The sequence below is a fragment of the Neolamprologus brichardi genome, chromosome 8 (genome assembly GCF_056152115.1).
Source record: "Neolamprologus brichardi isolate AB-2024 chromosome 8, ASM5615211v1, whole genome shotgun sequence".
Classification (NCBI taxonomy): Eukaryota; Metazoa; Chordata; class Actinopteri; order Cichliformes; family Cichlidae; genus Neolamprologus; species Neolamprologus brichardi.
This window is the reverse complement of record NC_142111.1, coordinates 2,010,099-2,036,990: the sequence shown is the minus strand read 5'-3', so window position 1 is coordinate 2,036,990 and position 26,892 is coordinate 2,010,099. Positions and strand designations below refer to the sequence as shown.

General features: G+C 41.2%; 1 protein-coding gene across 1 annotated transcript in view; it reads left to right on the top strand.

The window, feature by feature from the left end:
* The window catches only part of dnah9 (dynein, axonemal, heavy chain 9), a 206,207-nt gene that overhangs the window by 140,506 nt on the left and 38,809 nt on the right, over nt 1-26,892 (top strand). The window contains exons 60-68 of the mRNA XM_087845253.1: nt 2,989-3,177; nt 6,251-6,486; nt 6,579-6,701; nt 9,722-9,926; nt 17,218-17,382; nt 18,526-18,666; nt 20,683-20,853; nt 21,032-21,154; nt 25,757-25,950. Of these exons, the coding sequence (XP_087701379.1) occupies nt 2,989-3,177; nt 6,251-6,486; nt 6,579-6,701; nt 9,722-9,926; nt 17,218-17,382; nt 18,526-18,666; nt 20,683-20,853; nt 21,032-21,154; nt 25,757-25,950 (1,547 nt within the window). The remainder of the gene's footprint in view (nt 1-2,988; nt 3,178-6,250; nt 6,487-6,578; nt 6,702-9,721; nt 9,927-17,217; nt 17,383-18,525; nt 18,667-20,682; nt 20,854-21,031; nt 21,155-25,756; nt 25,951-26,892) is intronic.

The following is a 26,892-nucleotide window of genomic DNA, read 5'->3' as shown; positions in this document are numbered from 1 at the left end:
GTATATATATATATATATATATATATATATATATATATATATATATATATATATATATATGTGTGTGTGTGTGTGTGTGTGTGTATGTATATATATATATATATATATACACACACACACATATATACATATATATATATATATATATATATATGTGTGTGTGTGTGTGTGTGTGTATGTATATATATATATATATATATATACACACACACACATATATACATATATATATATATATATATATATATGTATATATATATATATATATATATATATATATATACATATATATATATATATATATATATTAGGGGTGCAACGATACTCGTATTGATATTGAACCGTTCAATACAGTGCTTTCGGTTCGGTACGCATATGTATCGAACAATACAAAATTTTTAATTTATTTTATCAACTTTCCTTCGACGGTGGTGTCTGTGTTGAGCGCTCAGTAGATCTGCGCTCGACAGTGCAGCCTAGGCGGAGTAGTCGAACACAGATTCACTGAGCGCAGGGCAAGCTAGCCAGACAGAAGTTAAGCTTGTTGCAGCATGGCAAATTGAACCTCCCCCACCCTCATTTAGATCTGGCGTTTGGAACTATTTTGGTTTTCATGTGACAAATGACCCTGAAGGTAAGCGAGTCATGGACTAAAGTAAAACAGTATGTTGGATGTGCCACGCAATGCTAAATTACATGGGTGGGAACTAGTGTGTTAGCACAGTTAGCTCGTTAACGTGTTGGCCGTCCAGCCCCAGGCATGGGGCAATCCGCAGTAGCTCGTTGACGGAGATTTGCCGTGTTTTGGTGTTAACGTCATTTCAACGAGATTTACGCTGACAGCACTAGTGGGAACACAACGAATATGACTGCACATTTACTCTGACATCATCCTAGTGCAAAGACAAGTGGAAGCAGACAAAAACAACAAGGACGCATGCTACAAACTTTAGCCGAGTCATTTAGACAGCCGTTAGCACATGATTCTCCTTATGGGGACCTGATATGTTTAATATGCTGCTGAGAATATAGCCCAGAAGAAGCGTATAGTATAGCTTTTATTTTGGAAAGAGACATTTCTCTGTAATAAACTCTCTTTTCCAAAGATGAGTGATTCCTCAATCAGATACAGGGCTCGCAAAATCGCTAGCCCGACGTCCCGGGGCTTTTTTCCAGTCGGGCTACCAAAATCTATCTCTGCCCTGCCCGTCGGCCTATCGTAGGAAGGAAAAATATATGTCAATGCTTTTGCATTCTTTCGGAAATGTAGCTGGGTAATTATGTCATTGGCATCGTTGAGCTACTGTCAATATGTGACATATTGAAATCGCGTTTGAATTTGCGCTTGTTTTTTGCTTTCACTTTGCAATTGCACGAACTGTGTATAGAGAGCGACAGTACTGATTGGTGAGTGATGATAATTTGCGCACCAATTCCTCTGACATCGTCTTATCAATCGTTAGCTTACTATGCAAACATGACAAGTGAAATCTCCCGCAGCTTAAACACGTGAGAGGTTGATCGCGCAGAGAATCGCTGAGCGTTATGTGAGTGCGTGTGTAAAAGCAGCAGGATATATATTTTAGTTCTGCTGAGCCAAATAAGACAGGTCAGGGTGAAGAAGTGACAGCCAAAGAAAAGCTTACCACAAAACGGAAAAGTTATGACAAATCAGACTATAAGGCAAAAAGAAAGTGCAGCTTTATGGTTGCATGGACAAAAGAATTTCTGTGGCTGCAATATGACGAGCTAAATAACCAGGTCTACACATAAGTGGTCCGCAGGTGCGCATTTGCTGTCAAAATAAAAAACGCACACAAGATAAGAAGTTGCAACGCGTGTTTGCGTACATAAGATTTTCAGGAGGAGGACAGACATTTGTTTAGAACTCTTAAAGATGTCGAAGAAGCTCCTTTAAGCAGTTACTTTGGTGTTCCTCCACCTCCAAAGAAATGTCAGAAGGAGTCCAAACCACAAAAGAAGCGCGTATTCTCGGAAAAGTGGTTGCAGGAGGTGAGCTGGCTTCAAACAAATGATGAACGCACAGAGAGGTGGTGCAGAATGTGCTGTGAAAATTTAATAAATGACAAATTAAAAAGGCATGAACATTTTTTTTGTATCGAAAAAATATCGAACCGTGACACCAAAGTATCGAACCGAACCGAACCGTGAATTTTGTGTATCGTTGCACCCCTAATATATATATGTATATATGTGTGTGTGTGTGTGTGTGTGTAGATATCTATCCACTTCTATATCTATAAATATAGATATAGATATATTTGCCCCATGTCAGTGTGGTTGTCTCTGCCTTTAGGTCCACAATACATTTACATGCACACACACACACATATATATATATATATATATATTCACATATACACATAAATCCTGTAATCATCTTTTGGTTTGTAAATCTCCTGCTTACAGCAGCAAAATGCAAAGATGAATGTTGACAATGCTAGTATGATAATCTAAATTATTCAGAGAAAGCTTCTAAAAGACCTGACAGAAGCAACAAACAGAGGTTGAGGTTGTGCTTATTGCCTAGTCAATCCAAAATGTCAGTGCAAATGCAGTCAACTTGCTGAAGGTATTTCTGTGATGTGCACTGAGAAGTTGCAGTCTGTGTTAGTGCGTGCGCCCTCTGAAGTTTAGAGGACATAAGATATTGAGGGGAACTTTATTGATCCCTGGAGGGACACTGGGTCATTGCTAAAAAGTAAAAAGTAGTGGTGTAGGTGCACAAGCAGAGAGTGTTTAAACCTAAAAATCATAATTAAAAAAAACAACTCAAAGGTATTAAGGCATTGTTGTGGAGATTTCCTTAAATTATGGTTTGGCACCTTGGCAGCAGCAGCCATCATTTGATTTTGATTCTTTTTTCCACAATGGCTTTGGGGAAGATGATGGAATGACGTGTATTTCATTGGGGAAAATGAAAAAAACAACAACTTTAAAAGTGGTCTGCTGCTATTTTCTGTTTAGGTGGGTGGTCTAGCATCAGAGAATGTTCGCTGGGCAGAGGCTGTAGAGAACTTCAAGAAGCAGGAAAGGACTCTGTGTGGAGATGTTCTTCTCATCACCACCTTCATCTCCTACCTAGGATATTTTACCAAGCGCTACAGGGTCCAGCTTATGGACGGCACCTGGAGGCCGTATCTCAGTCAGCTGAAGGTGGGTTCATTATGTGTTATTTCAACTTGAATTAGCCAAACTGCAAGAATTGTGACTCTCACAGAAGTCTTTGAAAACCTTTATTTGTAAATCTGACTGAAATGTAACACAGAAATGAATCTGCAACCGGCCCTGTTGGTCTTTCTCTATCTCTGCATGTAATTATTGTTTGCTAGTGATGTCAGGACTTTAGGAATTTTCCACAGCTAAATGTACAGTGGAAAAAACAGAAATCTGTTCAGAAAACCTTATATATATTTTATAAAATGGTTCAAATTTAAATGATTAATAATATAACTTGAGTAAATATAAGTAGCTTTTGTAAAAAAAAAAAAAAATAGACTTAATGGATATTAATGCTTACTCAGCAGTTACAACGGGTTTGTATTGTGCAAAACATTTAGAATACTTTATGAATTAATTAGGTCATGTATCGTGGCTGATAGGACACATTAACAACTGCAGTTATAAAATGTTATGTAGTGTTGTTTATCTATTTATTATTGCTTGCAAATTGTAATGGTACTGGTAAATGTTCCATTACTGGGCAGCTGCTGGTCTTTGGGGCCACTAATAGTGTTCCATGATTTGAGTCCACCTGTGAAGCAAACTGGCTGAAATGAACCCTCACTAACAAGCAGTGTTTTGTTACAATGTTCCCGTTAAAATGTCAGTAAAAGTCCTGCGTTGAGCTTCCTGTTTGGATTGTTAAAATGCGAAGGAAAGCAGCCCACCTCTCTTGCAGTGTGGTTGAGGCTATATTCAAAGATTTAGTTTCAAAGTATTTTGCAGATTTATATAATTAATGTAAATCTGCTAATATAATAAAATAAATAAATTAGGTTGGCTTTATTTGGAGGACAGTAAAATTTTACCCCTGAAACTTTAACTAAAGTTTCATTAGTGATCACTCGTTTTATTCATAATGGTTGTTAAAGAGATTTTCCCTGTTTGCCTGGAGGCCCAACTGAGAAAACGTTATGTTGTATATTGCTGTTCTAATTCCCACAGCACTAAACACTGCTGTTTAGTCAAACTCTATGGCATCTCAGAGATAAATACAAGGTGTCCTCTGACACTGGTGTCATGAATCACCCATCACGATGACAGATGGGTCTCACAACCAGGCAGGACCATCACATTTTGACACAACAGGCACCCTTAAGCATCCTTTTTTAAAGTGAAGGATTAAAAGACATATTTTAATCCAGAACACGATCATTTCGCAAGCCTAACTACGAAGTTTTGGTGGTTAAATCAAAACACAGATGGAAATAAATGGCAATAGAGAAAAAAAAATAAACTGGAATGTCACTGTGATGTCACTGTGATGTCACTGTGTATCAACTGTAGTAAGAATCAGAAAATCAGGGAAAAACGGGCGAGGAAGGTAGAGACATTCATTCATAACTAGCAATATAATGCCTGTTTTCTGTGCTTGAAAATACCACGGCCGAATGTTCAGAGAAGTCCTGAGGCACAAATACAAAACAGTGGTAGCACAGATAACAAGTTGCATTGCTTTTTATCACTACCACCGTCAGCTTCTCTGACTGAGACATGTCTGTTATGTTCACTGTTCACTGATGGTTTAGCTCTTCTATTAATATTATTAAACATTAATTTTTTTGTTTTATTGTCCCACAAGGGGGAATTTGGTTGTAACAGCAGCCAGAAAAACACATATACAAACAAACAGTACACAGGACACAGAACAGAAACATACACGGTGTTTCTTACATATTTACATTAAGGACAGTGGTTACTATAAACAGAGAGTACTGTACAGTTATTAAATTAAATAAAAATAGCTACAGATAAGAGGCAAAGCAGGTTGTAGTGCGAATCGGTTAATTAACTTATTGCAGTTACAGCGCAGATGTAAACATCTGTGTTTGTTGGGAGCAGTTCAGATTGTACAGTCTGACAGCTGCAGGGAGGAAGGACCTGCGGAAACGCTCCTTCATGCATCGAGGATGCAGCAGTCTGTCACTGAAGCAGCTCTGCAGTTCAGCAACATTTACATACATGGGGTGGGAGACTCTGTCCATCAGAGATGTTATTTTGGCCAGAGTCCTTCTGTCTCCCACCACCTGCACTGGGTCCAGGGTGCATCCCAGAACAGAGCTGGCCTTCCTGATGAGTTTGTCCAACCTCTTCCTCTCAGCTGCAGATAAACTGCTGCTCCAACATACAACACTGTAAAAAATGACAGATGCCACCACAGAGTCATAGAAGGTCTTTAAAAGCGCTCCCTGGACTCCAAATGACCTCAGCCGCCTCAGCAGGTAGAGTCTGCTCTGACCCTTCCTGTAAAGAGCATCAGTGCTGTGGCTCCAGTTTATTATTCAGGTGAACACCCAGGTACCTATAAGAGTCCACTATCTCAATGTCCACTCCCTGGATGTTCACCGGTGTCAGTGTGGTGGGTCTGCGTCTCCGGAAGTCCACCACCAACTCCTTCGTTTTCCCGGCGTTGATCAGCAGGTGGTTCTGCTGACACCAGTCTACAAAGTCCAGAGTCCACTGTCTGTACTCTGAGTCGTCCTCACCTGTGATGAGGTCGTCAGATAACGTCTGTAGGTGGCAGCGTGGGGAGTTGATGGAGAAGTCTGCAGTGTAGAGGGTGAAGAGGAACGGTGCCAGCACAGTTCCCTGGGGGGACACCGTACTGCAGACCAACGTATCAGAGACACAGCCCTGTGTCCTCACATACTGTGGACGTTCTGTGAGGTAGTCCAGTATCCACTTTGCGCTATTAACCAAAGTTTAATGCAAATCACATACAATAATGATCCAGAGAAAGGATTACCAATTTGGGCATTCATTTGCAGATGTAAATAGTCCCTAACAAATGTAATCCTGCTCTACATGGAAACCACAATGTTTTTTATTCTAACAGCGGTTGCCAGTCGACTTTTGATGAACATAGATTTAAATACTAAAGGGAAAAGTTTATCTGCTCCTTTTTAACAACGCACCATTGCTGTGACTTGTGACCTGTCAGTCATCATGAAGAAGAATTGAAAGAGTTCATTGGGAAAAACTAATTAAAATGCAAATCACGTGTAAGGTTCCTATCCCAGTGACGCATGACCTGGACCCTTTGACGCTGCTGACTGACGACGCTGACATTGCTACGTGGCAGAATGAGGGGCTACCTGCTGACAGGATGTCCACGGAGAATGCTACCATTCTGACTTCTTGCCAACGCTGGCCCCTTATGGTGGACCCCCAGCTGCAGGGCATCAAGTGGATCAAAAATAAACATGGTGAAGACCTGCAAGTCATCCGCATCGGACAGCGAGGGTAAGAGCCTCATAGAAAACTGCAGTACTGAGGTTTTTTGGGCATTTAATAACCAGAATTTTGATAGATTCATTGTTATTTGTACCTTAAAGGTACCTAGATGCCATAGAGAGAGCACTGGCAGCAGGTGACGTGGTTCTGATAGAGAACTTGGAAGAAATGCTAGATCCTGTTCTTGGACCTCTGCTTGGCAGAGAAACCATCAAGAAGGGAAGGTAAGGCTCATGCTGAAAGGTGTCTTAATACTTGTAGCACTGTAAGGCACTGCTTCAGACAATGATCTAATTCAGAAAACTTTCTACTCATATGTAACACCGCAACAAGCACTTTCTTTTCACTGCCTTTTTAAATGATTGACACCACTCGACAAATTAAAAATAGACACTATAAATGTAAATCTTTGAGAAACTAGTGTTAGTTAAAGCCTAGCAGAACTTTCCAAATGAACCATTTTGCTACGTCTGTGGTTTCCACACAAAAACATTTTAAATACATTTAACTTCATTACATTCAATACATGAGCTCTATCAGTGATTACACTATATAACATTTCTTTTTAATGAAGATGGACAGTGGCATTTATTAACTTGGTAATGTGTTGGCAATGAAAGGATGTTGTTTGATGGAATTGATGGAAATGAAAACTATCAACTTACAGAGAGCTGAATTGAAGGACCTCCTGAAATCATGTAAAAATTATGCAGCAGGTCAAAATTTCACTGCAGCTACTTAAAGTGGTACTCAGCAGAAGAGCCCCACATGCTTGTGTGCATGCCCGACAACATCAGGGCATGCTTCTAATGAGACAACGTGTGCTTTCCTGGGAAATCGCCACACAGATCTGGACCAGGGTTACACTGACCCCCCTGGAGAGTCTGAGGTGTAATCTGACAGTGTTGGATGGACCAAAATATAATATGTCACAGATGTTCTATTGGATTTAGGTCTGGCAAGTGTGGGGGCAAAGTCATTCCTTCATCTTCCAAGAACTCCCTGCCTCCAATCCTGCTAATGTCTCATAGAGTAACTACCTGTCTGCTGGAATCTCCTCCATGCTACTGAGACTGTGCTGGGAGACACAGCAAACCTTCTGGCAATGACACATATTTGGTTGGACTACCTGTGCAACCTCTACAGGTTCCAGACATTGCTCCATGCTATCAGTAGTGACAGTGACCCGAGCCATTTAGTGAAAAAACAGAAAGGACAAGGAGGAAAGAAGTGGCCTGTTTTGGGTGTTCTCTCATCATTGCTCCAGTTGTGCACCTGTTGTCTCATTAATATATATATATATATATATATATATATATATATATATATATATATATATATATAGATAGATAGATAGATAGATAGATAGTAGGGGTGCAACGATACACAAAATTCACGGTTCGGTTCGATACTTTGGTGTCACGGTTCGATATTTTTTCGATACAAAAAAATGTTCATGCCTTTTTAATTTAAAATTATAAATATATATTTTAACTCAAAAGTACAGTTTTTAAATTTAATGTTGCTGAAACAACAAAGTAATACAAAAAATATATATATCTGATTGAGGAGTCACTCATCTTTGGAAAAGAGAGTTTATTACAGAGAAATGTCTCTTTCCAAAATAAAAGCTATACTATACACTTCTTCTGGGGTATACTCTCAGCAGCATATTAAACATATCAGGTCCCCATAAGGAGAATCATGTGCTAACGGCTGTCTAAATTACTCGGGTAAAGTTTGTAGCATGCGTGCTTGTTGTTTTTGTCTTGTTAACGCCACAACACGGCAAATCTCCGTTAACGAGCTACCGCGGATCGCCCCGTGCGTGGGGCTGAACGGCCAACACATTAACGAGCTAACTGCGCTAACACACTAGTTCCCACCAATGTAATTGAGCATTGCGTGGCACATCCAACATACTGTTTTACTTTAGTCCATGACGCGCTTACCTTCAGGGTCATACTTCACATGAAGACCAAAATAGTTCCAGACGCCAGATCTGAATGAGGGTGGGGGAGGTTCAATTTGCCATGTTGCAACAAGCTTAACTTCTGTCTAGCTAGCTTGCCCTGCGCTCAGTGAATCTGTGTTCGACTACTCCGCCTAGGCTGCACTGTCGAGCGCAGATCCACTGAGCGCTCAACACAGACAGCACCGTCAGAAGGAAAGTTGATAAAATAAATTACAAATTTTGTATTGTTCGATACATATGGTACCGAACCGAAAGCACTGTATCGAACGGTTCAATATCGATACGAGTATCGTTGCACCCCTAATATATATATATATATATATATATATATATTTATATTCCCAGATCCTCCAGTCCATGTGTTGAAGTATCCTTGGGCAAGTAACTGAGCCTTGAGTTGCTCCCAATACATCCATCGGTGTGTGAGTGTAAAAGTGAATGTTGGATAAAATTGATTATGTTGAGATAAATCCCTCTGTGGATGTGTAGGTGATTGGGTGAAGGAGAGCTTTAGTAGAAAATGCTTTGAATGCTCAAAATTAACAGAAAGGTGCTACATAAGTGCAAGTCCATTTACCATTAGGAAGTAGGAAAGGCAACTTACCTAGAAACAAGAAGTGTTTTACAGTGTATTGAAGGAACTTTAGGATTTAAACAGCTTTTCATGATTTTAGTTAGTTATATAAAAAAAGCTTATGATAGAGTGTGTGTGGTGTTCATCTTTGTGCCTAAATAAACCAGTGAAAAGAGTGAGTGAACCACATGACAAAATAACAAAATAAAAGCCTGTTCTGGTGACACCCTGACGTAAGTAATGGTCTCAGCATAGCCACACCTATAAATATTGTCTGGTTCAGTCACTGTTAAATACACATAGAGGGTTACAGGACATATAGTACTGACAACTCAGGCTTACTAGAGCGTCATATGTGTCCCTTTCTGCAGTTTAAATGTGCAGCATTTTCAGGAAATGACTGTAATACATTTGAGAGTATTTTTTTTTAACTATATCTGTCATGAAGAAAAATCAGTTGGTTTGGCATTGTCAAAAACGATCATGGTTGCAGAAAAGTTGTATGACATTTTGACAGGTTCTCATTAAAAACAAGTGTCCCAGTTTGAAGATATTTGTTTGTATTAAACGTATAAAAGACAGAAAAGACAGATGTTTAGATCTTTGCCATTAATGACATTGTCCACTATTATATGTGCTGTTTGAACTGAGAAACCCTCACTGATCAAACGTTTCTGTTCCTGATTTACAAACAGGTACATAAAGATTGGAGACAAGGAGTGCGAGTACAATCCCAGTTTCCGTCTCATTTTACACACCAAGCTCGCCAGCCCTCATTATCAGCCAGAGCTGCAGGCCCAGTGCACCTTAATAAATTTCACAGTGACCAGAGACGGCCTGGAGGACCAGCTGCTGACTGCCGTGGTCAGCATGGAGAGACCTGATCTGGAACAGCTGAAGGTGAGAAAGTCAGTGTAGGCAAGGAGCAACCCTGCCTGATACGACTATTTGACAACAAAGGGGAGTTTTGACAGATTCGTTTTCATCCAATATGTTACAGGAATGTAAAAGTGAACCTGAGCAGACATGAAAGGAGCATCTGTCACACTGCTCGGATGTTATCAGAGAACAAACAAGCATTCCACGGTGGACTCTTTGAGTTTCTCTCTTAACATCTTTTCTGAGCAGGTGTAATTAAAAGTCACAGTCAGAGGAGTCAGGGGCCTCCTAGCGCTGCACATAACACTCTTGCTCGTCATTATCCATCCTTAATGGTTCTCGTCAGCAAGAAAAGATCGTCTGTCTTTAAACATCACAAGGTCCGGGCTCTTTGATTCCAAAACAGTCAGCTAGCATCTTTGATTAATGGCTGGTGGTTGTGGGATAATTATGAGGCTTAGGATGGCGCACTTATGGAGACTGGGGACCTGCACGGCTGTGAACGTGCACATCGGCACCTGCGTTTTCACGTGGCGTGTGTGAGCGTGATGTCGTCTAAATAATAATAATAATAATGGATTGGATTTATATAGCGCTTTTCAAGGCACCCAAAGCGCTTTACAATGCCACTATTCATTCACTCTCACATTCACACACTGGTGGAGGCAGCTACGGTTGTAGCCACAGCTGCCCTGGGGCAGGCTGACAGAAGCGAGGCTGCCATATCGCGCCATCGGCCCCTCTGGCCAACACCAGCAGGCAGCAGGTGAAGTGTCTTGCCCAAGGACACAACGACCAGGACAGAGAGCCCGGGGATCGAACCGGCGACCTTCCGGTTACAGATATGCTTCCCAACCCCCTGAGCCACAGTCGCCTCCAAATCAGCGGTCCCCAACCCCCGGGCCTCGGACCGGTACCGGTCCGTGAGTCGTTTGGTACCGGGCCGCGAGAGTTGAGGCTCAGGTGTGAAATGTTGAAAATGGTTTTCAGGGTTTTTATCGGTTTTCAGCGTTATTTTGTTATCGTTTTTATCATTAACTCGGTTTTCCTGGGTCTTTTCACGTGTGTTATGAATAAATTTTCTTTTTTTTGGTACCGGTACTAGTTTTATTTTGTTGTATTTATCCGCGACACCTTAAAGGCCGGTCCGTGAAAATATTGTCAGGCATAAACCGGTCTGTGGCGCAAAAAAAGGTTGGAGACCGCTGGTCTAAATGAAACATTTTTAAATGTACACCAAATGGTGGTTTTAAATTCAAAGTGTATTAACGTCCATCCTCAAGTGTGGTGATGTTCACAGTTTCCTAGCAGTGTTCCAATAGTGTTTTCTTAGGGGAGTTGTTGAAATTAATGTGACACACAAACATTTGCCCAGAGCTAATTCCCAATTACAGGACATTTGCATATTGCTCCGAGAGCACAAATAACATTGAAACGGTTCATTTTAAATGCAGAAATCAATCAGAGTTGTATCATCGCACTGTTTCTCATGCTCTGTCAGTACCTTCTTGTGACAGAGGGGTTCTCTCTGTCTGTGCAGGCTGTATCGTAAGCACGCTGCACATTCACTCATTTTTTAATCTTCACCGCGATCATGCAGCTACCATTATCCTTCTCTGATACGAGGGTCGCACATCAAAGCAGCAGTGTGTGTCGTTTGGACTGATTGCATTTCTGCAACATGTTAGCAAATAGTTGCCTACTGAGTTTCCTCAAATAGAAACCAGTAATCAGTTAAATACCTGGTCTCTGGTGTGTTTCTGATTGGACACAATGAAATACATGGATTAAGTGCTGATTTTGTTTTGTGACTGGGCATCTGCAGTATTTTATATTTAGCAGTACTGTTGTGTTCTGCTCCCTTTCCATGTGTGCACCCAAAAACCTGAAGGTGTGGAGAAAGGAGAAACCATAACAGCAAATATGACAATGATTAAACGGGGTGGCTGTAGCTCAGGAGTTAGTAGGAGGAGGTCAGCTAGGTTGGTGGTTTGATTCCCGGCTACTCCAGTCTGCCAAGAGCAGGATATTCTTGGGCAGATAAAAAAAGCATATAAAAAAGTGCTTGTGTGAATGAGGCAAGTTGTGTAAAGTGCTTTGAGTGTTCAGGTAGAGTAGTAAAGCACTATACAAGAATCGGTCCATTTACCATTAGGTCAGAATGAGAGGGGGGAGTGAAGGTGGGTTGCAAAGCAGGTTGCAGATGTGGGTTTGTTTTGAATTAACTATTACTGAACTTGATTCGACAATTACTTTAACAGAGATCTTTTCCACGAATAAAAAATATCCTTTTTATTGTGCAAAAGATCAGTTGAGTTGAACTATGATTGCACCAAAACTGCAAAGTCATGTTCAGTGTTGGGAAGGTTACTTTTAAAATGTATTCCATTACAGATTACAGAATACATGCCCCAAAATGTATTCTGTAACGTATTCCGTTACGTTACTCAATGAGAGTAACGTATTCTGAATACTTTGGATTACTTAATATATTATCATGCTGTTTACAACTACGTGAATGTACTATTGCTGTGATTTATTACTGTTACTGAAGGTCCGCGACTCCGAACCGTAGTAAAGGGACCTCTGGCTAATACGGTGGGTTCTGTGTCGGCTCGTAGCTGAAAACTAGCTTTACTTTGTTGTCTGGGTCAACTTTGCTAGCGAGAGACAGAGAGAGGCGTTGAAAGGCTGCTCCAACAGAACTTATTGTTTTTGGAGGAAAACACGAACACGGTGTACAGTCGAGTCTTAATAGCTTACTTACAACTGGGCTCGTCAGGCTCTCTTCTTGGCTGCAGTGGTTATTATTATATTTACATGCTTCCAGCTCCCGTTTTTGCTCGATGACAGCTCGTACTTTTCCTTTTTCTCCCTCCCTCGCTCACAGACACATAACGTGTATGGCAGTCCATTCTCCCTGCAGCACGGACTACACTGCCTATGATGCTACATTCTTTAGAGCTATACCTGTAGCATTCTGCCTATTAGCTTAACACAACAACAACAAAAAGGCCTCTCTCACCCAGGAAACACGCAGTGCGAGAGCGTCACCCTGTAACCATGGCAACCGCAACGCTGCCGCCTGGAACAACAGAACGTAGCTGTCAAACAAAACAGTCCTGACCCGCCACAATATGAAACAGGGAAGTACCGCCGTGTAATCCATTTATTTCAACAAAGTAACTGTATTCTAAATACCACCTTTTTAAACGGTAACTGTAACGGAATACAGTTACTCATATTTTGTATTTTAAATACGTAACGGCGGTACATGTATTCCGTTACTCCCCAACACTGGTCATGTTCCATGTAACCAGGAAAGGGAGCTGACCCACACTTCAAGCCAACCCTTTGTAATACATGCAGTTATTCAATCTGTTTGCTGTATTTAGGAAAAATCATGTAAATTGCTGACACATCAAAGAGATATGGCTGTAATGGTCAGATGTAAAGTCTGCTTTGACTCCGACAGTGGCAGATATTTTATCGTATAGTGAGCATCACATTGAGCCTATCACACTGTTCTCTGCTCCTAATGAAACGGTGCAGACTGTCACCTTTTATGCAAACATTGATCCTAAAGACATTACAGAACAGTAATGATTATATGTGACCTCACGCTTTCCTTTTCTTTCTTTGATTTTCACCTTTTGTTTGAGTAAAACAGTCTTTTCATTGCTGGAAACATTGCTTTGATGCAAGGTCAAACAAAAATAAATGCTTTCATGAGCTCAAGTTACCATCTTAAATCATTTGATGATAGACAATATCAGAAAAAGCACTTGAAGCCCTGCCCAGCAAAACAGTTAATCCTAAATCAAAAAAATCCTATTCGCTTTTGAAGCACTGACATGTGCTAATTTACCATTGTGTTGCAGTCACCCTGGGTACTGTTCCTTTGACGCGCTGCCGTTTATCATCAAACTTTGAGAATTATGTAATCCTGTCTTGATGCTTCCCGTAAGGAGCTTTAAGCTTTTTTAAGCGTTTTACTTTGGTAGCCTCATTTATGTTCACACATCTCCAAAATCAAGGGAGATGCAGATAGACGACGCTGTAAGGTGTATTTCCCTTTTTAATGTAAATGGCTGCCTTTGTTCTGTAGAGCTATTCTATTTCAGGCAGCGAGGATTAGAAAGCTGCTGTTTCACTCTGTTGATCAGCAGCTGCAGCTGTCCGGCTCAGTACTCAGTACTGTGAGCAATTTACTGCAAGTTGCTGGGAGCTCAGTAGACAACTTTTGAGAAGTAATGAGCAGCTCTTAGCTCCAATATCCATAGTATGGGCTGATGTTTATATTTAACCCAAAATTCACTTGATCAAAGCTGCAGTGCATATCAGCTGCTTGAAACTGATTGGCCGATAGCGTTACTGTACCACAGTAATTAGACGACACATTGACACACTTTCACTGTTCCTTAAATGCAGCTCTTGTTAGTTGAGGACTGAAGGGGAAATAAGAAATCCCTTCTTGAGTACAAGTGTAGCTGACGGCAGTGACTCAGAGAGATCAGAACGGGAGATACTGTTGGAGCTCTGTTAATGGGTGAGGCAGATTTACTCGAACACAATCCTATTTGCATTTTGATGGTTTCTTGAGGTGCCTTTGTTTGTGTTGGGTCTCCGTGGGCAGCTCTTTAGTCCAATCTGTGGGCTTTCATCCAAAGTCAAATCAGCATTTTTAATAAATGAAAATGGGAAAAGAGAAGTTAAAAAAGCCAAAACGCCAGAGTTATTTTAAGCCTTGTGCCCCCTCAGCAAAATCCAATCGAGAAGAAATAAAGTTTGATTTAATGAAGCTTGTTTAATTAGCATTTCACTGAGATTGGAGGATGACAAAAAAAAAACAAGATCTAGAGCTCACTTATCATTTTAATTAACGCTGAAAGTTGAAGGTGGGTGGTGGTTGGGGTGAGGGTGGGGGTGAGCTGTCGCTGGCTGTGTTCACTCCCGAACGCCCTCCTATCAAAACGTGGCCGACAGAATGAAGTGCCGAATGGCTCTTTGTTGTCAGTAAACAACCCGGAGTGATAACAATCATCAGATTGATGAGGGAGTGCAAATTGGCTGTACCTGTTTATATTCTTCGAACGACTCTGTGCCATTATACCTTTAATGAGGTTAGCGTTGCTACTGAGCCGTAAGATGACTGCTGGGTGAAAGCGCTCTCATTTAAGCAAAGCCAAAGATGGAGCTAAGGAGCTTAAAATGTCAAGTTGCCTTTTTGGAGAGTGCACAGGGGGATGAGTCTACAACCTTTTACCACAATAACTACATCGTCTGGTCCTCCCTAAGCACATGCAAGTGTGTTTGTGTGCACATGTGTGCATGCTTGCGTCTTCGCTGCAGCGCAGGCCTTTCGGTATTAATGAGAGCTAAAATGCTCCACTTCCTAAATTACCTTAACAGGGCTGCTCGCTGGCTCTCGCTAATCATTTGCCTAAAAAAAATGATAGATGTAATATCTCATTTTAATCCCAATTAGAGTGTTCTGCTGACTGGTTAATTGTTTGTTTTTCCAAAGCAAGGGTAATTACAAGTACAATGTGCCAGAGGAAAGCTAATCGTTAAAAACTGACTCATTACTGGATCCAGTTGGGAATGTTTTAGCTTGGATAGCTTTTCCCCGCAAGAGCAGAGAGTGCAGGCAAGTAGAAGGTCACAGTTGAGTCACTCAGGCAAATATCTCCAGTTAAATGTCTACCACTCAAACCAGGCTTTTTTCTTTTCTTTTCCACCCCCACACATGTCAGGTTTTCCCTTAAAATGCCACGATTCATTCTCTGTGTGCAACTTTTCTGCTACAGAGTTGGTAATAACATACAATTTAAAGCATCTGGGATTCAACAAAACAGAGGCTCAATTAGTTCTAACAATGGTGTGAAATACCTCTCATCACAGCAGTAGGAAATACTGTCATAAAGAGAACAATTAAGCATCGTGATCTCTTAAACTATCTGCTCCCCTGGCGCGATCGAAGCCAAGTGCGTCTTTTGTCATGTGTGAGTTTTGCCAGAGGGAGGAGGAACAGCTCCACCCCCACCCCATCAGCATCTTCTGTGATTACACGTGGGCAGAAACAGCACTGCCAGAAACGTATTACCAGCCGCCTGTCAGGGATCACGCCACTCAAAAAACCCCAGTGCTATTACCCGTCCCCGACAACGCTCCAAGTAGGCAAATCTCACAACAGCCCACCCTCCCGTAATTACAACAATTCAAAGGTCGCAGAGGCTTCTATTAAGGGAAACTTCAATAAAGCAAAGTCATTAACGGGAGGAAACAAGGAGCTGCAACAGAATATAATGAAGGACAGGGCAGGATGAAGCTCTGTCTACTTTGTTCTCCTGTCAAACACCAGGCTTTGAAAAAAAGTGAAAGTTTCTCTCAGGTAATTTTTTTTAAGCCAAAACCAAAAAAGAAAAGAAAAAGCTGCTAGATTGAAAGCTTTGTTAGAAGACGGACTGCTCTAATGCATTTGGGGAGGTAATAAACCCCATTATTGCACTGCATGATGCCTGCATTGGTACGTAATTGTAAACACGGCATCTCGTGTAAGGTTCTTTTTGATTTGGAAAGAAAAGTAAGCGCAGACAGAGTCCTAGGGGGTGTCCAAAAAGTGATTTATTAAACACACACGTATTATACAGTGTGGGAAGCCGGTCTTCCCCTTTCGGCCCGATACAGGAAGCTTTATAGCCTTTATGACGTCAGAACAATTCCTGGGAGTCACCTTCTTCAGAACAACAACTCTTTCCCAGACTTAAAACCAGATGTTTCCCATCATCAGTATTTGGGAACATAACAATTGTGTAAGACGAGTGTGCAGTTGTGTAAGATTATAGGTCCAGGCCACCGAAAGTTCAGCGTCCTCATCTGACTTACTGTGGACCCACATCTAGAATGTGTTTTATTCTGCGTGCTCTGGCAAATATACTAAATGATAAATGATACATGATAATATGGGTGATAACCTGATGATAAGTGATGCAGACTAATGAAGTAATGATGAAATAATGACCGTGCATGTGAATAATAACATAGTGACAGAAAAATAACATTCCTTTACGTGACACTCGTAAAAGCTAATTCAGAAAAGATGTGTGTGTAATTCCCCCATCAAAGCGCCCTCCCATCTTATTCAAATCGACTTCCTCATCACACCGAGGGTTAGGTGAAGAGTTTGATGTCGGCAACCAAGCAGAAGCTGGTTAATCCATCCCAGAAAACCCCCTTCATGTGTCCGGACAACTGATGCAGCCTGTATTGATTAGTGCTGTCTTTGAGGTTCTTTTTCTCCTGTTTAAAGTTTGACCTGACGAAGCAACAGAACGACTTTAAGATAACTCTGAAGACGCTGGAGGACAACCTGCTATCCCGTTTGTCTTCAGCTTCAGGAAATTTCCTCAGTGACACGGAGCTGGTGGAAAACTTGGAGACGACCAAACGCACAGCTGCTGAGATCGAAGAAAAGGTTTTTGTCTTTTATTTACTTTAATCTTTTCTCACACATCACAGCCTTCAAGTGACAGCGTTACTACTGACTACAAGCTCTCGTTAGAGCACTTACCATTGACGCCATCTGAAGTCTTTTCCTACTGCCTGGCAGCTCCATCTTCAACATCCCTTGTCCACTATCCCTCCTCTGCTCATCTCAACATTCACTGTCTAACTGTTCAACCTAAACTGTTCCTCTCATGTACTCATTTCTAATCTTGTTCATCCTGCTTGCTCCTAATAAAACTCCTAATATCTTCAGCTGTGCCACGTCGGCCTCCTGTCAGTGCCGCTGTCTCCATGCATGATAGCAGTTCTCACTACCATCTTGTAAAACTTCTCTTTCGCTCTTGCTCCTTCCTTCTGTTGCAAATCACACCTGAAACTTGTGTAGTGTCTTCTTCACATCTCTCGTGCACTCTCTGTACTTGACCCATGTAGTCTGTCTTGCTTCTGTTTGATTTTCATTCAAACAGAAGCATACCTCCACCTCCCCAGGTTCCATTTCATCTATGAACATCATAGTCCACATAGCATTTTGCCTGATTGCATCTGCCAACCTGTCTCTGCACACGTTTGCATCGGTGCAGCTTGTTTCTAATGTTATCCTAAATGCAGTATCCTTTTTAGACTGTACTTCTTCCATAATACCCGTTTGCAGGTGCAACTGTCACCTAAAGTGTTGCCATGCTCTCAGCTCTGCTTCCCTTGCTTTGTTTCTTTATTTCTTGTGGTCAGATTACAAGATCACATCAGCTCAGCGTATGATGTCTGCCAAAGATGAATAAGTTTAGAGCACTTCTTAAAAGCTCTGTGTTTTTTTAATCTTAGAGTGTGCCTTCTGTCTGTGAGGAGATGAGCGCTTCTTTGCAGATGTTCATCCTTAACATAATTGCACAGGCGTTTGCTGGTTATTACAACAAAAAAAAGCATGATTGTCATGATCCACAGAACGTGAGGACATTTTGAAGCGTGAAATTGCAATAGGACTGCTCTTCACTGGAGTATGTTTTATTGGATTGTGCACAAGTTCATCATTAACTGATTGATGGACCTTGAGTATATCCACGTCTGTGCTGATGTATATGAGCGTGATTCCGCTTGCACTACTTTACTGCAGGTAAAAGAAGCCAAGGTGACGGAGACCAAAATCAATGAGGCTCGAGAGCACTTCCGACCAGCAGCAGCACGGGCTTCCTTATTGTACTTCACAATGAACGACCTCAATAAAATCCACCCCATGTATCAGTTCTCTCTAAAGGTAGCCTGTCTATTGACCCACCATGTTACCGACCCTTGTCATGGGCCCCCAGTGAGACCCTTCTTTACACTCACTTCTCTGTTATTTCCCTCCTCCTTCCATTTGCTCAATGTGTTTTATGCTCTTTGCCCTGCTTTTATTGTGTTTGTGGCTCCCTAATGTGGTTATGTAGAGCATAATGTCTTTCATATTGTCAGCCAGGCAGTGCTGAGAGAAGGCAGCCTGAGATATTGTTTGCAATCTCTTCTGACTCCGCAGGTAGTTGCCTCGGCCCGTCTTATTTCCCAACATAATAAAATGAAAACACATTCAGTGTTTATGTACCTTTGACCTTGTGAATGAAATGAAATACATTATAATACGTGTTCTGTATACAAACTGAGAGCTAAGTGTGACTCTGCTAAATGAACAGAAATGACAGCACATTTCCTTCAGTGAAAGAGGACAATTATTGTATTTCTGTGGTAATAAGTCATTTTACAGTCGCTGCAAAAAGTGCAAACAAACTGTTTCTCCAGTACTTCAAACTCTGCATGGTTCAGTATGTTGAAGGATCACAGTATGACGTGATATTGGAATCAGAAGTCAGATCCAGTGCAGCAACAATTATTAGAAAGTTAGAAAAGCTCCCTGAACCAATGAATAGTGCTATAGGCTCAGGTTGCTGTGTGATCATAATGCACTGAGAACCTTTCACTCCTTATGTGTTTATTAGGTGTGCAACGATACACAAAATTCACGGTTCGGTTCGATTCGATACTTTGGTGTCACGGTTCGATATTTTTTCGATACAAAAAAAATGTTCATGCCTTTTAAATTTGTCATTTATTAAATTTTCACGGCACATTCTGCACCACATCTCTGTGCGTTCATCATTTGTTTGAAGCCAGCTCACCTCCTGCAACCACTTTTCCGAGAATACGCGCTTCTTTTGTGCCACAACACGGCAAATCTCCGTTAACGAGCTACCGCAGATGCCCCGTGCGTGGGGCTGGACGGCCAACACGTTAACGAGCTAACCTGCTAACACACTAGTTCCCACCAATGTAATTGAGCATTGCTGGCACATCCAACATACTGTTTTACTTTAGTCCATGACGCGCTTACCTTCAGGGTCATACGTCACATGAAGACCAAGATAGATCCAAACGCCAGATCTGAATGAGGGTGGGGGAGGTTCAATTTGCCATGTTGCAACGAGCTTAACTTCTGTCTGCTAGCTTGCCCTGCGCTCAGTGAATCTGTGTTCGACTACTCCGCCTAGGCTGCACTGTCGAGCGCAGATCCACTGAGCGCTCAACACAGACAGCATCGTCAGAAGGAAAGTTGATAAAATAAATTAAAAATGTTGTATTGTTCATACATATGCGTACCGAACCGAAAGCACTGTATCGAACGGTTCAATATTGATACGAGTATTGTTGCACCCCTAGTGTTTATATATGTTTATGTGCTATTTCTGCATGTTATTAGCTGTCTACTCTCACTTTGCTTTGTCCTTGTCTCTTCTTTTGCCTCTTTGGTATTTATCTGGTTGTCTGCTAGCTAATACTTTAGGGTCTTTACCTTATAGCAAAAAGAGCTTTGAGCTGTAATTTAAAAATTGGAGCTCTGTAGCACAGATGACCAGATTTTGAAAACATCCTACTTATTAATGAGGTCCATCGCAAAAGATTTTTATTTTGTTTATTTTTGTATTTAAAAATAATTTAAAATTGTGTATGTCCATTAAAGTTTTTCATTCAAGCTTACCACATTGATAAAATATTTATACATACATAAACGTTGTAATCAATTACAGCTGTCGGCTTTCCTTTTAGAGCCAAAGTAGTATTGATCAGTTCATTCTTAGAACACTGCATCATATACTGATGATATCTAATTTATACTTAAAGATCAGTATGAACACAACCCAATTGCTGGGTTATCATTTGCTTTATTGGATTACCTTATGAGTTTGTATCTAACAGTACTGTTATTCTCGTGCTTTTTGTACCTGCTCCTGTGCGTCCTCAGGCGTTTAGTGTGGTCTTCCAGAAAGCAGTTCTGAAGGCTGAGCCTGCAGAAGGTCTAAAGCAGCGGGTGTCCAACCTAATTGACAGCATCACCTCCTCAGTCTTCCAGTACACCACCAGAGGCCTATTTGAGTGTGACAAGCTCACATACATCGCTCAGCTCGCTTTCCAGGTAGGAAGGTGCATCCGGTTTCATCCTCTGCATGGTTTGTTTTTGAGCACACGTTTGCTGCTGAACAGGCTTCTCCGGAGACCGGCGGCCCTGTTTGGGTTTAATCAAGTAGAAAGGAGATGTGCTTTGTACCGAAAACGCATCATTGTAAAGTTATTCCTGTTTGTTTTGTGCCCAGATACTCCTGATGAATAAAGATATAAACCCTGTAGAGCTAGACTTCCTCCTGAGGTACCCTGTCCAACCAGGTGTAGCATCACCAGTGGAGTTCCTATCTAACCACTCCTGGGGGGGGATCAAGGTATGAAAAGAGGCAGTGTGAAAGGGCTCGATCTTTTTTTTCACAGTCCCTGAGCAAACCAGAGATATGTGATGTTGTGTCTTAAAGTAACTGTCCCAACACACACACACACACACACAAAATGGATAAACTTCCCGTGTCAAAGATTTCCTCCACCTCTGTGAGTTAACTGTCCCTCATTTTCAACCATTTTTTAAAATTAAAAACATGTTGAATACTAGTGTGTAACATGTATAGTTGGGGAAATAATTATTTGATCTAATGCTGAATTTGTATGTTTGCTCACTTACAAGCAAATAAACAATCTCTAATTTTTATGGTAGTTTTGTTTAAATGAAGACAGAAGGATCTCCACCATAAATCCAGGAAAAAACACATTACACAAAAATTAGAAACTGACTACTCTATGACCATCCAGAAGTCTGGTTCCCACAGATTGCCTGTGCGCCCATGTGGTTCCCAGATTACAATCAATCACAGATAAGCACACCTGTCCACAGAATCATTTTCTTCCATTCCAACCTCTCCACCATCATGGTCAAGACCAAAGAGCTGTCGAAGGATGTCAAGGACAAGACTGTAGATCTGCACAAGGCTGGAATAGGGTACTAGAGCATCAGCAAGAAGCTTTGTGAGAGGCCGTTGGTGCAATTATTCAAAAATGAAAGAAATACAGTATATAATAACCATCAATCTTCCATGGAGTGTAGATGATCACAAGAAAGGTCGTGGATCAGCCCCAAACATGGGAGGAGCTTGTTAATGATCTGAAGGCAGTTGGGACCACAGTCGCTAAGAACACTATTGGTAACACACGCTTTAAAGTATTGACATTTTGCAGTGTCCTCAAGGTCCCCTGGCTTAAGGCACATATACAGACCTGCCTGGGATCAAATAATTATTTCCACCAGTATATACCATTATAACATTATGATTCATATAGAGACACACAGAGAGAAAAATATGGTTATATATAGATACATATTTGATTTATCAGTGTGTTCTTATTCAGACTGGCATCAAAGGTCATTTTTTTTCACTTACAAACACTTTTGTTCTGTTTCTCAGAAATAATTAAGCCCAGTCCCAGATTTTAACCTTTTTTCCGTAGCTATCTTCATGGTTTTGTTTTTTGTTTTTTTTTCAGTCTGTGGCTAAGAAATGTGCTCACTTTGCATTATATGAAACTCTTCTTGTAAAATTGGAGATCCTTGATGAAAACAAGTTTGTGTTTTTACTAGAAATCATTCTGTGTTTGTAGGGGAGCCCTGTAACTTTTGGTGGCCCAAAGATATTTAAAAGCAATTTTGATTTTCAGAACCTTTCGGTCTCTACTTGTTGAAAAGCCTGGAGGATTCCTGGAATACGCGCTGATGGATTGCACCCTTAGTTGTGCAGCCTATACTCAGTCCTTTCTTGGACTCTTTAAATGCCGGTGTGACAACATCTGACCATATTTTTCCATCTATATTTTGTTTTCTTTGCTTTTTCCACTACGTTACTGAAATTACAAAATTTCATTCATAGTCTGTAATCACCCTAATATGTTTTCATTTTCCAGTATGATTTTTACTACTCGAAAAAGTGGTTGCAGCTCAACTTACACCTGGTTAATAATAATATCTACGAGAGATTTCAGTCTGGTTTTTGCTCATGTCACAGTACAGAAACTGCTTTACTTAAAGTCACCAACGATCTCGGAGCTGACTCTGGACTTCTCACCATTCTCGTCCTTTTAGATCTGAGTTCAGCCTTCGACACCATTTCTCACTCCGTACTTCTAAGCAGACTTTCCTCTCTCGGCATCTCTGACACACCCCTCGCCTGGTTTCAATCATATCTCCTCGACCGTTCCCAGTTTATTCAACTAAGATCATTCCACTCTCGTCTATTCCCCGTCACCTCTGGTGTACCTCAAGGCTCAGTTTTAGGCCCTCTTCATAATATACATCCTCCCTCTAGGTACCATTTTCTGCAAAGTTGATCTTCAGTTTCACTGTTTTGCTGATGACACCCAGTTATATCTCTCTTGCAAAACCGATTCCTCCCTCCCACCTTCCTCCCTTTCAGAATGTCTATCCGAGTTAAAATCCTGGTTTACCTCTAGTTTTCTAAAGCTCAATGAGGATAAAACTGATATCCTCCTTATTGGCACCAAATCCAACCTTTTTTGAAGGCGAACCATTTCTCACTCACCATTGATAACTCCACAGTTTTCCCTTCTCCTCAGGTTAAGAGCCTTGGTGTCATCCTAGACAGTTCCCTTTCCTATTAATCTCACATCAATAATCTCACCCGTTCTGCCTACTTCCATCTACGCAACATTAACAGATTGCTTCCTTCTCTTTCCACCCAGTGTACGTCCATTCTTGTCCACAGTCTTGTTACCTTCCATATTGACTACTGCAATTCTCTTCTGCATGGTCTCCCCCAAAAATCCCTCCATAAGCTTCAACTGGTTCAGAACTCTGCTGCTCGCATTATCAGCAGAACCCCCTCCTACCAGCACATCACCCCTGTTCTTCAGGAACTTCACTGGCTCCCTGTGAAATTCTGGATAATATTCAAACTTCCAACAGTAGAAACCTTCTTGGCTGTAGGTCTGTGAAGGGTCTCCGTCATCCAGGTCATTGTAGTCTAAGGAGCTTGGAAAGAAAAGCGTCTGGACTTCTTTAAGTTGCTTGAAGACGTTTCACCTCTCATCCGAGAAGCTTCTTCAGTTCTAAGGTCAAATGGTGGAGACTCCCAGATTTAAGCCCTATAGGAGTTTCCCCCCAAGAGGGACATGGACCCCCTAATGATCCTTTACCTAATCACATGAGCCACACATGAGTGTGAAAACGGGAGTAGGTCACAATAGGTCTTTTGATCTCTGGAAATCACATGAAAGGGTTTTTAAATAAATATATTATTTATTTCTCTTAAAATAAATATTTTTTTCACTCCTTGGCTCACGTGATTAGGTAGAGGATCATTAGGCGGGTCCATGTCCCTTTTGGGGGAGAAAGTCTGGGACTCTCCACCATTCGACCTTAGAACTGAAGAAGCTTCTCGGATGAGAGGTGAAACGTCTTCAAGCAACTTAAAGAAGCCCAGATGCTTTTCTTTCCAAGCTCCTTAGACCTTCTTGGCTGTAATGGTACAAAGCTGCACTGTGAAGTGTGAATTTGATGAATTCATCAAAATAAGCTGTTCTTTCAGAAAGCTAGAGCTCCGTCTTGAACTTCATAAAGATGTAATAACTTGTAGATCAGCTCTATTTTTAGAATCCCATCCTATATGTTGAAATCTCTAAAAGATAATAAAAACAAATTCACTTCTATTTCTTTCTAAATTTTGTTGTCCTCCACCTTGTCATCTGCGAGATTCAAGGCTAATATCTTCCAGTTCCTTTATCGGCTCCACACAGTGCGCAGTATGTACAGTGGATTTTCCCAACAAGTCTGCACTAAAGTGAATGCACATAATTGGAGTGTATATCTCTGTATCACCCAAAACTCCAGTCTGACAGCATGCAGTCTCCAGGCTCCCACTGTGCTCTGTCACCCCGCTAGATTCTAACACTGAAGGGTGCTAGAAGAAAAACTCAGTCTCTCTCAGTGCAACGCAGTGCTGTGGACAGCAGAGGTTGCTTATCTTGTCAGATGAGTTTAACAGCAAAGTAAACCCTAACTGCAGCATGTCTTTTAGCCCCTCGTGCTCATGAATATTTCACTCTATATCGCCTTCAATATTAACTTAACCTTAAACCCCTCTGAGGATTAAGAGATGGCCTTTCTGTAACTGCTCTCAACCTGCTGTGGATGTTTAAGTCCCTGCTAATCAAATTCTGTCACTTGATTTTTCTTATCGTAGTTGGAAACATAATCAGTTGGAAAGATTTAAAGGAGGATAACGTCCTCTGATTGCTTGCCCCAGTTGATGATATTAGCAGAGCTGGAATCCCTCGGGACCCAGTGTTTCTCATTACACTGGGGCTGATCGGTCGCCAACCACCTGTAGTAATTAAACTGAGTCACAGTGAAGGTAACGTGTGCCGAGCCGCTCCTTCTCACTCTACTCTATGACTTCCCCTCATGGCTTGTGTCGAGGGGTTGGTTTCATAGAGTGATACGGGATGTTTTTGCCTTGACACCTTGTATTCTGTGTCGCTGCTGAGAGAAGATTTCAGCATCCTGCTCATAGTTTGCACAGTGCGGGAGACAGCAGAGCTGCTTGAGGCTGCACTGCGTGACACTGCTGTTCTCTGCAGATGAGATGAGGTGTCTGTCATCTGGGGCATCACAATGAAGCCCTCACTGGTTCTGCAAGAGATGCATATTTAGTGCTCCCCTACCCCCTGTCCCGTTATGAAAGCTTTGTGTTTACTCAGCATTTCTGTTTGAATAAATATTATTTATAAGGACATGAGGAAAGATAAGCTTTCTGTTTTTTATGACTCTCCATATTTTGCAAACAGACTCTTTTTTTTTAAACTGTGCATTGTGAAAAATATCTCTGATCAAGAACTTTAATGTGTATCACTGATCACAGTGCAGCAGCTCTTTTAACAACATGCACTGTTTCCCTCCACAAATCCTATTTCTTTTCCAAAACCTCCAGTCTCTTTGCTCCATGGATGAGTTCAGAAACCTGGACAGAGACATTGAAGGCTCAGCCAAACGCTGGAAGAAGTTTGTAGAGTCCGAGTGTCCGGAAAAAGAGAAATTCCCACAGGAATGGAAGAGCAAAAGCTCACTCCAGAGACTGTGCATTATGAGAGCCCTGAGGCCTGACCGCATGACGTACGCTGTCAGGTAAGAGGTGGTATCATTTCCCTTTGCTCTGTGATCTGTGAAAGCTCCTACTTGACCTGTTCTGGTTACTGAAAAGGTAAAAAAGTTGAACAACAGAACCTTTGGCTTCTATCCTGAGATGAAGGTTGACTGAGTCACACAGATTTTCAGGGACAATCATCAAACCTAAGTATTAAAAGAGAACGTCTGTGTCCACTGTGTACACTCTGAATGAACATACATTAGGTGTGAGATGCAATATTTTAGGTCTATTAAGATGCCTGTGTCTGTGGGGTTGCTTTGGAGATATTAATTAAACAGATTATGTGGTTTTTTGTTTGGTCTGAAGGGGACTGATGGCTCCGAAACAAACATTTCACAAGTTTGATTTCTAATAAACTGGGCACAAATCCCTCCAGTATGTGAGTGAAATATAAACCAGAAGGCTTAAAGTGGGGAATTAAAGCTGACTCATCTAATGATTGTGATTTAAAGTGCATATTAGTCTTATGAAGACTAATGAAGATTGTGCTTGGTTTAATCCGTGTCCATAGTTCTTTAGCCAGAGGAGGCACTGAGTCATTTTGCTCAGTTCATTATGTAGATTCATACCTGTAGCCAATAACTATGTAGCTTGTTCATATTTTTTTATAAGCAATGCGATTACATTAATTTTGAATAAGTGAACAGCTAGATCACTACTCATAATACTTTATAATGCAGTTTATCACTCTTGGTAATTTGTTAAGACTGGCAGTATAATAACCAGACACCACATTGCAAGTTAACATCTCAGAGTTCATGAATTTGTTTTGAATGTGCTGTAGCTTTAGATGGTTAACACCCAGACTGATTACAAAATATGGATGTAGCTTCTAGATCAGAAAACTGAAGCCAGCATGTGTAAGTGCATTCCACTTTGCTTGCTGTATGACCCCATTAAACTCTTTCCTTATCAGATTA